The sequence below is a fragment of the Tenrec ecaudatus genome, chromosome 15 (genome assembly GCF_050624435.1).
Source record: "Tenrec ecaudatus isolate mTenEca1 chromosome 15, mTenEca1.hap1, whole genome shotgun sequence".
Classification (NCBI taxonomy): domain Eukaryota; kingdom Metazoa; phylum Chordata; class Mammalia; order Afrosoricida; family Tenrecidae; genus Tenrec; species Tenrec ecaudatus.
In genome coordinates this window covers 17999873-18014561 of record NC_134544.1, presented here as the reverse complement: position 1 = coordinate 18014561, position 14689 = coordinate 17999873, and the positions used below count along the sequence as shown (strand labels likewise).

The following is a 14689-nucleotide window of genomic DNA, read 5'->3' as shown; positions in this document are numbered from 1 at the left end:
TATTTTGATGATTGATGAACGCAGCACCGTTCCTCCTCCGTTTGTCCTTCTGGGCTCGGCCGACCGTGTGGTGGCCTGCTTCAGAATGCCCAGTGGCAGTCCATATGAGCCGAGGAATGTCTCAGTCATGGATCTCGCTGCGTCCCGACGCATTTTTCACAACCTCCTACCGGCCTAGCTTCATCTCTTGTGTTTTCCCTTCCTCACGATGGATGCGTGCTTGACTCACGACACATCGACAGACAAATCAAGGTCCCCAAAGCTTTATGCCATCTGTCACGGGGTCGGCTCCCCTTTGAGGAGGTAGGTTCTAGTCCCACTGTAATCACTTCCCGTCTATGGGGCGCATCTTCTCGTCCTTATCAGACAGTGTTGCGCTGATACTCATCAAGTTGTCCCTGGCCAGTTTCCATAGAAGTCGGTTGCAGGCTCTTCCTAGCCTGTCCTGGCCGGGAAGCTTTGGTGGAACCTGTCCTCCGTGAGTGCTTCGAATACACCCCCCTGACCGAGCTTCCAGCATCAGAAGCAGCCTGCAAGCTGCCACGAGTAGGGGGTGCGGGGGAGCTGAGAGGGGGAGTGGTGCTTGTGGAGTTTACGAAGATGAAATGAGAAAAAGTATTTAAGGTGCTTGGTACGTGGTCGAATATCCTATTCATCGTCTACTTCGGTATAGATATAGGCATGCTAAAAGTACATGTAAATGTATACAGACTTCTGACTTTTGTCGTGTCGAGAAGCTTGGCTGTAGCCATTCTGAGATGCCCGTGGAAATTCAGACGCGTCCAGTCCCGAGCGAGAGTCGACTGGGTGGCCAAGGTCGGGAGAGACCCGAGTCGTCAGGCAGACACGATCCTGTGGACGCTAGCAGAGTCTTAGAGTGGCCCGCTGACTCTAGTTAGAAGACTCGTTTCGTGAGATGGTCATGGGGAAGCGTTAGTTAGTCTGACGCGCTCCGCTGAGTGGAACCCAGAGAGATTCTCAGCTCTTGAGACACGCTAGCTCCGGGGCGGAGGACCCCAGACAGCAAGGCGAGAGAGTGGGTTTTTATCGGGTGATGTAAATACATGGCTAGGTACTTGTGGGCACGAGGGAGTTTGGGACCCAAAGTCATCCTGGGATGGTAAACTGCTGCCCTCCTTCGCGTGATACCCTCTCGTCTCCAGCCTTCGAGGACTGGTGGGCGAAGGAGGGCGTTTTGGGGTCTGGCCAGCTAAACCTTCTCTACTCCCCTCCTCCCGTCTCTTAGCCAGCAGTTCCTTGCTGGAAGTCACATTTTGGTCCCAGCTCCACGTGGGTGGCAAAGCAGTTGAGCTTTTTCCAAGAAGCTGAATTGTCTCTTCTGTGTGAAGCGTAGAATTTAGGCCCAGCTGCAGTCTGATTCACAATGGAGTTTAAATTTAGCCCGGGAAAGCTTTCCTATCACACCAGGGCCCTCGGGTTTTTTTGGTTTTTTTTGGTGGTTTGCTTATGCAGGATGCGACGTGCATGTTCAGTCCAAACAAGTGGAAGCGTGGTTGTCTTCAAAAGTTTAAAAACCTTAATGTCGGGGCTTGGTGTGAGAGCTAAAAGAACAGTTTTTTTTTTTTTAAAAAGAAGGCAGCTACTTCGTTGGCATTATAAAAGAGCATTCAAAATCTCAGCAAGAGCCTCTGCTTTGAGGCTTCTGTGTCTGGTTTTAATAAAGTCTTTTTTAAAAATCCAGAAGGACAGAAAACCAAGCCCCCTTGCAGTGATCCTTTTGGACGGTGGAACCACCCCTGTGGGTTTCTGAGACGGTACCCCTTTACCGGAGCAGACAGCCTCCTCTTTCTCCTGTGGCGGGGCTGCTGTGTTTGAACTACCGACCTTGAGGTTAGCAGCCCCCAACATGTAACGCACTACACCAGGCTTTCTCTCATTTTAGAGCAGTGGATCTCAACCTTCTTCATGCTGCCACCTTTTCATACAGTTCCTCATGATGAGGTGACCCCCCAACCACAACATTATTATTATTTTACAATCGTTTTATTAGGGGCTCATACAACTCTTATCACAATCCATACATACATCAGTTGCATAAAGCACATCTGTACATTCTTTGCCCTCTTCATTCTCAAAACATTTGCTCTCCACTTAAGCCCCTGGCATCAAGTCCTCATTTTTTCCCCTCCCTCTCCGCTCCCTCCTCCCTCATGAGCCATTGATAATTTATAAATAATTATTTTGTTATATCTTGCCCTGTCCGACATCTCCCTTCACCCACATTCCTGTTGTCCGTCCCCCAGGGAGGAGGTCACATGTAGCTCCTTGTAATCGGTTCCCTCTTTCCAACCCACTCTCCCTCTACCCTCCCAGTATCACCACTCACACCCCTGGTCCTGAAGGGATCATCTGCCTTGGATTCTCTGTTTTTCCAGTTCCTATCTGTACCAGTGCACATCCTCTGGTATAGCCAGACTTGCAAGGTAGAATTCGGATCACGACAGTGGGTGTGGGGGGTGGGGTGGGCAAGAAGCATTTAGGAACTAGAGGAAAGTTGTTTTTTTCATGGTTGCTACATCACACCTTGACTGGCTTGTCTCCTCCCCGAGACCATAAAATTATTTTGGTTGCTACTTCATCACTGTCATTTGCTACTGTTATGGATTGTCATCTGAAAAGCAGGATATGTTTTCATTGTTACAAATTGAACCCAACAAAAGCATAGTGATTCATCACAAAAACCAACATGTCATTATATATTGTGAAATATTTATTTCTAGTGACAAATCAATGAAATTTTGTCTTGAAGCATGGTGTAGCATGGGTCAGTCTTCACGCCGGGTACTCATCTGTGGGCGTATCTGCTTGTGGGTGGGCCCGCCTGGAGACGATAGAGGATCGGTGTCTCAGTTCCTACGACCATCGGAAATATGTGTTTTCCAGTGGTCTTAGGTAACACGTGTGAATGGGTTGTTTGACCCCAAAAGGGATTGCGACCCACAGGTTGAAAACGCTGTTTTAGAAGATAGTAAATACCTTGTTTTTAAACAAAAGTATAAATTGTATTCAGGCCCATCTTATGTTAGGTTTCATTTTGGGCTGAACACAATCCTCAGTTGATCATCAGTCTTCGGTTGGCTCTCAGGGTTTTTATGCTGATACGTCTCGTTCAGTCCGTACCTGAAGGGCCCCTTGTGGCACAGTGCTTAGAACACTCACCTGCTAAACAGAAGGTCAGCTTCTCAAACCCACCGGATGCTGGACAAGAGGAAGCTGAGACAGACGGCTTCTGAGCAGATGGCCGTGTTGGAGGCAATGCCACACGGCAGTTCTGTTGTGTCCTGTAGGGTCATTATGAGTGGAATCGACTTCAGTGGTGGTGGATATGGTTGGTTCCTTTCTGTGTTTACATATCCAGGGATGAAACTTGTAGGTTTCCATTTTTTCCCCTGGCTAGTTAATGGTGCAGAGCTTTTGCGAGAGAGGATTTCGGTCTTAATTTTATTTCATGTGGGATCAGCTCTATAAAATTTCAATTTATAGTCAAAATTTATGTGTTGGAAATGGAGTTTCTTGGTTTTAATTATAGATTGTAACCTGGCTGGCTCTTCCCTGGAAAGGGTAATTCATGTGCTGAAAAGAGCAGCTAGTGTCTGTGGCTAGTCTTTGAATAGCTCTCTCCTCTCGGTGTCTTGATTCTGGGGAAAGTCTAGACAGCAGATTCCCTCTGGCATTTCCATGGCGAAGATAGTGTGTCATCGAGATGACTAAAATTGACTTAGCCGCTAGTTCGCTTCTCTTGAAGGCGGCATTTTATGAGTTAGCAGGACATGACTACAGTCAAGAATACCCGCTGATAAAGACAGGGTTGCCGCCAACAAACTTGAACTGCGAACACAATGTGTAGCGTCTCCTCAATGAAGTAAGTGGGTGCAGAAGCTGCAGTATTGGGCCTCTCCCCAAAGCCGCCCTTCTGCTTTGCTTACAGGTCGGCATGAGTTGGCATCGTTGTCCAGGTCGTTTTGTTTCTGCCTGCTGTTGAACATTGCACATGACCTTGAGCCGTGACTTTGGCTGTCTCCTCAGGCTGGGGCAGTCTTGGAAGTCTCTTGACTGGAGGGCTGCGTGACTGTTGAGGGTTACTGACACCCGCAGGGCCAAACCTTCTCCCCTTTGGTTTGTCTAGAAGACCTGTACCATCTGCCAGATGTTGCTCCCCAACCAGTGCAGCTTCTCGTCCCATCAGAGGATCCATCAGCACAAATCTCCCTACACCTGCCCCGAGTGCGGGGCCATCTGCAGGTCCGTGCACTTCCAGAGCCACGTCACCAAGAACTGTCTGCACTACACGCGGAGAGTCGGCTTCCGGTCAGTATGCTCGCCCCCGAGCGAAGGCCAACCTCCTTCCCTGGGCGCACGGGCTTCCGGGGACACCCGAGGAACCGAACCTCTGGGAACCCCGCTCCTCCACACTAGGGCCGTTTGAATCCTGCTGGGGTGTTAATGCAGCAAGGCTTGCTGGTAATAATCTCTCTCCTGGATAAGTGACCTGAGGGTCCATGGGGCCACCATTCTAGGCCACGCTGTGTGTGTGTGGTGGGGTGTGGCTTGGATCGGCTTGTGTAGCTTTTCCTCTTGTCCCCTGGGAAGCCTGCATCTGTCATGCGTCTAGCGTTTTTCATCCCTGCAAGAATACATGCCTTTCTGGGCCTCTGCCGGCACACACGGCCCTCCTGCTCAGTCGGAGTAGAGAAGGACCATGTGTTAGTCCGGGTAGACTAGAGAAACAAATTCATAGACGCTCATGTGTATAAGAGAGAGCTTTATATACAAGAGCAATGAAATATTGAAAAAGCATCCCAGCCCTGCCCAGATCAAGTCCTTAAGTTTGATATTAGTCACTATGTCTGATACCAAACTATAGATTCCTCTTCAGACTCACGAAACACATGCAGTGATCCCGAATGCAGGAAGATCACAGACTAGTGGGTGGAAACTCTTGTGGATCCATTGGCAGTAGAGGCATCAATGCTGACGGGGTCTCCACGTGGCTCTGCAGCTCAGGGAACGAGGCAGCTCCATGTGTCTTGTCAGCTGCAATGTCTCCCAGGGAGTGAGCCTGTGTCCCACCTCCAGTGAGCTATTTATCTCCTTAGTGCCTCCAAATGAGGTCATCAAGCTATGACCTGATTGACAGGCTAGACTCCGCCCCATCACTCTTAATCCTCTCAGATTGACACCAGATTATGTAAATACCGCAGCCCTTCACTTTTTTTTTTTTTTGGTCATTGATCAGGTTCTGTTTAATTCAGAATTTGAGTAATGAATTTTGCCATTTTTGAAGTCTTGATTTTAAAAAAAGGTAAGACATTGTATTGGAAAATCAGCTAGTGTTGAGCTGATACCAAAGGCTCAATAGAAAATACATGTCTAGAAAAGAATGATGGCAACATATGCACAGATATACCCGACACAACTGATGTATCGGTTGTAATGAGTTGTGAGAGCCCCCAACAAAACGATATTTTAAAATTTTATTTTTTGAAATCATTTTATGGGGGGCTTGTACAGCTATCACCATTCATCCTTCCATCCATCCACTGTGTCAAGCACATTTGTACATTTGCTGCCACCATGGTTCTTAAAACATGTTCTTTCTACTTGAGCCCCTGGTCGGCCCTTCACTTGATCTTGTCCACACGGAAAGCTCCCCCGTGTGTCCTTCTCCAGCACACTCGTTGGGCAGAACTTTTGGCCCCAGATCAGTGCCCCCTTTTTCGTCTTCTTCACCTGCATTCTACTGTCCACAGTTTCCCTTCCTACAGGGCTCTGTTCCGGGAGAGTGTGCAGTGAGGGGGTCTTTCCACACACGAACTAAGAAGGGTGACAGTGCCACCAGACAGTGCCGCTCAGAGTCTGAGTGGGAGAGGGACAGAAAGAAGGTGGCCATCAAAGGGTCACAAACCCCAGCAGGAAGGGAGGTAGTGAGAGAGGTGCTTGTTGGAAGGACGTCCGTTTCTCCGTCAGAAGTTTGTCACTCAGACGTAGTTTCTTCCACCTGTGTCAGTGACCTTACATTTAACGGCATTTTCCCATGAGTGTTTTGAAGCCCCCCCCCCCCCCCCCCGTACTTTCCAGGAGATAAGAACCTGGGTGATTGGCCATCTCTGCCCTAGGGCCCCTGTAGCTCCAGCTCCGGCTTGGCTCCACTGAGCAGGGTGGGTGGACTGGGAGACTGTAGGTGGGTCTGGTAGACCCTTTGGGGGCCACTCCTCACCTGCCCCTCTCTGTTTGTCTTCTTGATGACTTGTTATATTGGAAAGTGACAGTTCTTCCTACTGGGAAAGGCACCATGGGTCTTGGGGCTGGGCAGGAAGGTCGGGTCAGTCTGTAGGCATCTTCTGCCAAAGTGTGTCCGCAGTCTCGATGTGCCCCAACCCATCAGTCTCCCCTCAGCCCAGTCTGGACGCGGACCCCCTCGCAGCCATAACGGGGCTTCAACTCCTGACCATTTGAGTTTTGCTGTGCTTCTTCCTGACCGTCGCTCAGAAGCAGTTAAGAACAACACAATCTCTTACAAGCGGCCGAAAAAAACGAAAACAAGCTTCTCCTGAAGCCGCGAGGACCCCAGCGGGGGCCGTTGGCGACACACCCCGTGTTTTACCTACCTCTGGCCCAGTGGGGTTGCACGTCTGACCAGCTGTTTATCTTCCCGACAGGTGCGTGCACTGCAACGTTGTGTACTCAGACGTGGCTGCCCTGAAGTCTCACATCCAAGGTTCCCACTGTGAAGTCTTCTACAAGTGTCCCATTTGCCCCATGGCGTTCAAGTCTGCCCCAAGTACACACTCGCATGCCTACACACAGCACCCCGGCATCAAGATAGGAGAACCCAAGTAAGTCATCTCGCCGGGAATGCGGGCAGGCCTCCGAGAGGCCACCGCAGGAAAGCGGACGTCGCCACTTAGCGAGCCACGTGAGCTGTTTGGTTGCCTGCCGCACGGGGAATGTCCCGCCCTGTACTGTCCTCCTGACGGTGCCGTAGCATGACGAAGACGTGTGCCGTGGTGTGGCTTGCCACCAGGCGACATGGAGACGTGCAGGGAGCGCATGCTGTCGGGTGCACAGGGTCAGTAGACTTGGCCAGCGCAGGGTTGCCAGACACCTGTAGTCTGTAAAACAGCAAAAAGTGCGTGTCCGCCACGCGTGCGGTCATGTGAGCAGGAGCCCTGGTGATGGGGTGGGTGCACGCTGAGCTGCTGACCAGGGAGTCCGAGGCCGGAACCCGGCGGCTGCTTCCTGGCAGAAAGTCGAGGCTGGCTACTCCGCAGAGTCACCGTGTCAGAGACCCCCGGGCAGGCAGTTCTGCCCTGTGCTGCGGGCTCTCTGGGAGTCATACTGGACCCAGCGGCCGTGGTTTGTTTTTGGTTTTGCTTCTGCTTTGAGACTGACTGCCTAGAGGAGAGAGTAGGTGTACTTGGTAAAGTGGACGGAGCCGGAAACGTTTATCAGTGTTCTTTTAGAAAAATGCTTTATGGTCAATCGGATGAAGGTTTACAGAGCCAACTCCATTTTCTGTTCAGCAACACAACCCGTCCGCCCCGCGTTTCCGGTCCTCTATTACCGAGTTTCGCCCATTAGGTGAATGCATCTTTGGTTCTTTCCTTGAAGATGATCGCCACAAGTAAACTCTCGGAGAAGCAAGAGAAACCGTTCCCTGGAAATCTTTCCAGAGCATCTTCCTTTCCGGGTAGACTTGTTACGTCGGTTTTAGACTGATTATTGACTTTCACTTTGGAACCTTGATTTGCGGGGAAAACAACTTCATTGTTATTTTTTAAATCATGGTCTGAATTTCAAGAGCGGTGGTGGCTGCTGTCAAGTCAGTGTCGGACAGTGACCACAAGGTCCAAAGTTTGCACCCACCTGCCGCTCCTGGGGAGAGGAGGCAGCCTCAGAGATCTGGTACAGGGCCTCCACCAGTGGGAATCTACCTGGAGGCAGTGAGTGGGCGGGGGATCTTAATTCTGTCCTCTGGCTCTTTTAACTCCTTCCTCTCCACTCAGTATTTCACCAGGCTACCTGTTGCCTGAGCGGCCCAGCATGAGCACGGAGCCAGGCAGGAACCTCCCCACCCAGCCCCCGTGTTCTTACAGAGCTCTTTACAAGTCTCCCTCCTCCACCCCTTGCATCCTCGAGTGAGGAGCTGCTTTCATCCCAGAGTGAGGCTGAGGCTTAAACAGGGTGACCTTGGAAGTGGGCAGGACCCAGCCCCTCTCTTGGAGCATGGAGGGTCTCTTTATCACGGCCCTCTCTGATTGTGTGCACGCCCTGGATGAGATGCTCCTGGCCCTCTTCCTTTTTATCTTGGCTGTCTTGGTAGCAGTGTGGACTTCCTTAATCACAGGGCACTAGAGTTGCTCCCGGAATCAAGGGAGGGCGTCGTGGGGGAGGAGCTTGGAGTGTGCCATGGTATATGTAGCTGGCTGTGCCGCTCGGTTTGGGGAAATGTCATTGCACCTGCCTGGAGAGGAGGTTTTGGCCTCCTTATAAAGCGTGTGATGGCCGGTACTCTGTGGAACAGAGCCCTCGCACCTAGGCTGCTCTGCCCATAGGCTCTGTCGCTTCAAGGCTGCTGGCTTTGCCAGACTTGACGGGGCTGCCGGCCACCTCACCGTCTGTATAAGCCACTGGGGATCCCTGCAACGTGCTGGTGACCCACATTTGCCCCAAAGCTGCGTTTTCACACTAAACCCATCTCTGTTCTATTTAGGTGGGTAGCCCTAAATGAGGAAGTCACCCTCCCTCACCCGAAAAAAACAGGGGGTGGGTAAAGAATCTCCTAGCAGGGTTGGGTTAATAGTTAGGCAAATGATTCAGTTTCACCAGCTACTTCTTTTTTTTAAAGTAATTTTATTAGGGACTCATACAACTCTTATCACAATCCATACATACATCAATTGTGTGAAGCACATTTGTACATTCATTGCCCTCATCATTCTCAAAGCATTTACTCTCTGCATAAGTCCCTGGCATCAGCTTCTTATTTTTTCCTCTCCCTCCCCCTCCCGCCTCCCTCATGAACCCTTGATAATTTATAAATTATTATTTTGTCATATCTTGCACTGTCCGACGTCTCCCTTCACCCACTTTTCTGTTGTCTTTCCCCCAGGGAGGAGGTTATATAGAGATCCTTATAATCAGTTCCCTTTCCACCCCACCCTCCCGGTATCACTACTCTCACCACTGTTCACTAACTACTTCTATTAAAGTGTAAGGTTAATGTCAAAAATATACCTCCTTCCCCCCTCTGATTTCCCTAGTGAATCGGTGGATGTCACAGGGCTGTGGGGTCAATGCTGGGCTGGCCACTGAAAGGTCACCGGTTCTAACCCACTAAGCTGCCCAGAGGGAGAAAAACGAGGTTGTCTGTTTCTGTAAGGAACGTGGGGAGCAATCCTACCCTGTCCTTTGGGGTCATTATGAGTCAGCATCAAGTCCACAGCAGTAGGTTGGGGCTTAGCTTTGGGTGGCTGCCTAAAACATCTCATCTTTGCCCACTCTCCGTCTCCTCCGTGCCCCTGAATTTGAAGAGCGAGACGTAAGGTTTTTATTTCTTCGGCAGACGGTCCTGGAGAACTTGCTATTGGACAGTGTCCTGAGCACATTGCTTCTTGCTTTCCAGTGTGTGGTTGGGTGTGGGTCCCTGCTGTTAAACCCACCGCCCATTCTGACATATAGTAACCCCATCTCTGTTTCTGTGGCTGTGGTAGCTCTTGGCTGGAGCACCCCGCTTCGGCTTTCCCGCTGAATGAGGACCTCCGCGCCCGTTCCCCTCTGCCGGACTAGCTGAATGTCAGTTACTATCGCTTACAGTACTACGGCTGTTTTCATGTCTGCTTAGTGTTAGTGCTTCTATGGCATCTGATTGACAGCAACTTCTCTGGGTGCTTTTTGACTTTCCTTTGGTATGCCGCCTCCAGCTTTGCTGAAGATGAGAAGCGAGAGAGAGCTCCCGGGTGTGAACAATCAGATAAGACAGAGAGAGCTTTGGGGCAAACTTCTAAGAAACAGAACACATGCACATTTGGAATCGTGGCCCTGAGGAGTGGGGGGAGGCAACACCGCTGAATTGACGGGACCCGTGTCCCACCTGAGAAATGATGGTAGCCTTCACGGCCCTGGTGGAGGCAGGGGCCCTTGGACTGGCCAGGGCATGAGTGTGTGGGTGACCTCTTTGGGAGTCAGTAAGTGGCAGTCTCACCCCATTATTATAAGAGGTCTCTACAGCAAGTCAGAGGTTTAAAAAAAAAACCCCAAACCAACCTATTGCAGTCAAGTGAATTCCAAGTGCTGTCCACTCTGTAGGGCAGAGAACTGACCCTCGGGGTTTCTGAGACTGGTAAATCTCCACGGGAGCAGACAGCCTCATCTTCCTTCCTAGGAGTGACTGGTGGGTTCAAACCTGCAACCTTTTGATTAGCGGCTCAATGCCTAACCGGTTGCACACCCCCAGGGCCTTCTGTTTGCTTATTTCTCACCCCTTTCAAATAGTTTTGTTGCTTGGTGAGTTTGATATCGGTGGGTGTAGGCATTTGGCTTTACCCTTCTCGCCCTGTCGCGTTCTCTCTGTGTCCCTCTCCATCATTGTGACAGTGCACTTAACCCTGCTGCTCGTTTGCTTGTGCATATGGACAGGCTATTCAGGCCTTTTGCTTTGGTTTTCAAAAAAAGCCCTTCTCGGCTGTCTGCAGCAGCCGCCCCTTGCTGCTTCCTGAACCCAGGAATCCTGCCAGCTTGGGAGGTCTCCCTGACTGCCGGCCCCTTGGAGCTGCCTATGTGGAATCACACACGCCCGTCCCTCCCCCCACGTGTGCTCCCCCCACTTGGGCTATTCTGCCCCTGTGGCTCCCCCCCCCCCCCATTGCTGGAGGGTGTGCTCCAGGCTCATGCTCTATCTGTACCTCACGGAGTGTGTGGATGTTTAGTAGCTTCAATTCTGGAGAAATGGAGGTCGAGAGACCAGGACGGAGAACTCCTGCTTCCCTGCTTTCAGCCCTTCCAGTTGGCGCCTACAACGCGTGTTCTACCCATCTTCATGTTCCTCCCTCTTCCGCTCAGTCTGCGAGAAAAGAGAGTATGGGGACATTGTGACCCACGTCCTTCAGGGTGTCTCTCTTGCCCCCAACCTACTGGCTGCACTGCCACCGTACAGCGCCTCCCCAGGCAGGAAGTCAAGGACCGTGACGTTACCACCCTTCACAGATCCCACAGGATCCACTTGGATTCCTGCAGCAGGCTCCACAGGTCTCCCCCACGCCCTCTGGGCCAAGGTCTTTCCAGGAACGCATTTGGTTTGATCTGTCATGCGTCTTCAGTCTCCTGCCACCTCAAGCAGGCCCGTCTTTCCCTTCCTCGTGTGTCTGCTGTCTTAGAGGAGACAGGTGTTTGGTTCCTAGGATGGCCTGGCACCTGGTCCATCTGTGCTCTCTCATACTTGGGCTCTGGCAGGGGAGCCACAGCGAGGCTGGTATCTGCTCCGTCATGACATCAGGAGGCACATCCCCTGCCCGCCTGCCCTAGCGATGATGCTAGCATTTTCACGCTGTGTCTGCCAGCTTTCTCTCCTGCCCGTCTGCATTAGTGTCATCTGGGTTACACGGTTCACCAGCAACTTACCCCTTATCAAGCCATCATCCCTACCTTTACACCTGGTATGGTTATTTCCTTCCCAACTGGTACCACTGTGGTGCTGGTGGTGGTGGTGTTGGTGTTGATAGTGGTGGTGGTGATGGTGATGTTGATAGTGGTGGTGCTGGTGGTGTTGGTGTTGATGGTGGTGGTGGTGGTGTTGGTGTTGGTGTTGGTGTTGATAGTGGTGTTGGTGTTGGTGTTGATAGTGGTGGTGGTGGTGGTGTTGATAGTGGTGGTGGTGGGAGTAATGGCTGCCCAGGAATAGCTTGCTGCTGTTTAAGTAGATGCAAGTCCCTCGGCTGTTCATTTACTTAATTATGTCAGCGAGCACTCAAGGATACCAGTGTCATTCAGTGATTTGCAATCCGACATTCTCAACTTGTGCGTTTGGATGCTCCATTTTCGTTTCTCCTCTCTGCCCCTGGTGCGCCCTGTCATTGGGCTCCCATCTCCTTTGGAGGCGTCCCCATCCGTGTTTGAGGACAACAGACACAAGACTTCTCGCTCCATTTCCATAAGGACTTCTTGGGCCTGTTGGTGGAGGCCGCTCTCTGGCAGCCAAGACCGGGTGCTTGGGGAGCTGCCTGCTGTCAGAGCGTCATGTGCCCGTGTGCACATGGTTCTAGTCTCTTCTTCCCGGAAGCCTTTCGACTCAGGATTTTCCTTCTAGAAATACTCTCAGTCAGTAATTGAAGATATTTATTAAACAGAGGACACCGGCTGTGCTGGTGGTGTTACACAGCCCGTGTAGATTTACAAGCGGCTTCTGGGCCAAAAAGAATGAGCTTCAGCGGGGTTAAGGCGCCGTGCCGTGAGCCCTGTGCCTCTGCCCCCACCGATTCCCAGTCTCCAGGTGTAGTGACTCGTCCGTCCCCTGTGTGCCTCGGCTCGGCATCAGGTCCCACGTCATTTTGAGTCGTCAGCAAAACCCTCAAGCTCCCGTTCTTCCAGAGAGTGGTGAGGGGCTCCATCTTCCTTGGTGTGATCGGTTCAGCTGCCATCACAAAATAACCGGCATTTCTGTGGGTTTGTATTCCGTGTCGGATGAATATAATAGAAATCTAGGACCGTGACCCTGCCCTCAAATCTTAGTGTTACCATTTTTAAAAAATGCTGGTGAATGCATGTGTTTGCCCTGGGCTAGAAAAACAAATAGTGTATGCATGCGTTTGTTTTGACCCGGTGAGATGTGCAGTGTGGTTGGAGGATTGTGGGGGAAGAGGGGGATTCAGAAGACCCAGAGAAGAAAGACAAGCGCATTTGCATGGTCCCTCTCGCCAGCTCTGCTGTGCACACGTTGGATGTCTTGCCCTTTCCATCTCTGACCTTCACACTCAGCCTTGCTTTCCTCCGACATTTTCTGGAGCCGCTCGCCCCCCAGAATCCTTTGTGCCCATTGTTCAGAGGGGCCGTGGAGCCTCCTGCAAGGGCGGTGAGCTTGCCACAAGTGACAAGAGGTTGGTGGCGGGGGAGCGTCGGTGCTTCAACCACCCCAGCCATCTCATGCCCAAGCTTGTGTGGTGGGTGCTGGTGGGTAGGGCGTACTTTGTCCGCAGAGCCCAGAGCTTCTGAGTCTGGAAGGTAGCAAGCGTGGGATCCCTTTAGTAGGAGAAGCCACAGCGGGACAGCGGGGGTTTTAAACCCGCCTGCGGCACAGTCAGCTTCAAGCGTTACCAGTGGTGTGGGCTTTCTTGTCTATGTCTTCCTACTGGTGTGGGCCTCCTGCATCGACAGTGGGTGTGGACATGGCCCCTATCACATGGGGACTGGCCAGTCTTGTTAGCTCGGCCCTAGGAGTCAAGCGGGCCTACTGTACCCATGAGTCAAAATCTGTGTCGAAGCAGGATGTCCCGGTGGACCGGACTGTGAAGTCCCACACAGCCTCCCTCGATGCTTACAAGAGAGCCTCCAGGAAAGGAAATCAGAACCGGCTCTCATGAGAGCACGGTTGGGTGTAACTCGGAGCAGTGAAGGCGGGGTGAACAGTGAAGGGCCTGCTTAGTTGGCTGCCTCGACCCCAAGTGCTAAGATGGAGCGATAGGTGTTTGTGCTGCACCGGTCCCCTTTGACTTGTCGGTTCCCAGCCGAGTCGCCGTGTCCCCTGGGTCGTTGCTGTGCTCGGGATGTGCCGTAGCTGCCCCCAGGACCTGAGGGAGCAGGCCAACTGACGCTGTCTCCTGCCTTCTTGTGTTGTAGAGTAATATATAAATGTTCCATGTGCGACACCGTGTTTACCCTGCAAGCCCTGCTGTATCGCCATTTTGACCAACACATTGACAACCAGAAGGTGTCTGTTTTCAAGTGTCCGGACTGTTCCCTCTTGTACGCACAGAAGCAGCTCATGATGGACCACATCAAGGTGTGTGCGCGCGACTCCCCCCCCCCCCTCCTTCATGCCCATCGCAGTATCACCCAGCGGTCTAGGCGGACGCTCGGCTGGTGGAGCTGGATCCGGGAAAGGGACGGTGTGAGCATCCTTGTCCGCGTGCACCTCCTCTGTGGTTGTCGACCTCACCTGCAGGGCAGACAAGACCAGCCAGCACACACCGCCATCCTCTCTGTGGGGGTGGAGTGGGGAGCCTTTTTTTCTGCCAAGGGCCATTTGGCAATTCAGAGCATCTTGGCTCATGGGCCATACAAAACATTTAGCTTAAAAAAAAATGAGCCCGCTTGGTTTGGTCAAACTGCTGAACCGACCCCTGACGTGGTGATGACCGGAAGGGCCTCCGTTCGTTGGTCAGGTGTGATGTTGACCACCGTGGATGATCTTAGGGCCCGAGATGGCTTGCGGCTGGACGTTCTTAACGCTGCACGAACTACAAAACAGACAGCCGCCCCTGGCTCCCTTATGTTAGTGTATCACGGACGTCCCTGGAGCGTCTTCGTTTCGTTAATCCTCTCCCCCAGTCAGGGCTGCCGGAGTCTTGTCGGAGCAGGGAGTTAAGTGGTGTGCTGCTAACCACAGTTGGCCGTTCAAAGCCACCAGCCGCTCCTCGTTGGGGAAAACAGGGCTGTCTGCTCCCGAGAGCCGTGG

The 14689-nt window shown here is 52.0% G+C and overlaps 1 protein-coding gene across 13 annotated transcripts in view; it reads left to right on the top strand.

Annotated features, from left to right (window-relative positions):
* ZNF532 (zinc finger protein 532) overlaps nt 1-14689 on the top strand; it is a 112548-nt gene that overhangs the window by 60309 nt on the left and 37550 nt on the right. For 11 of the 13 annotated variants that reach the window (XM_075533187.1, XM_075533180.1, XM_075533186.1 and 8 more), the window contains 3 exons: nt 4148-4329; nt 6681-6857; nt 13852-14014. The exons of the other annotated variants lie outside the window; for them this stretch is intronic. In XM_075533187.1, coding sequence (XP_075389302.1) covers nt 4148-4329; nt 6681-6857; nt 13852-14014 — 522 coding nt within the window. The remainder of the gene's footprint in view (nt 1-4147; nt 4330-6680; nt 6858-13851; nt 14015-14689) is intronic. 13 annotated transcript variants of the gene reach the window in all.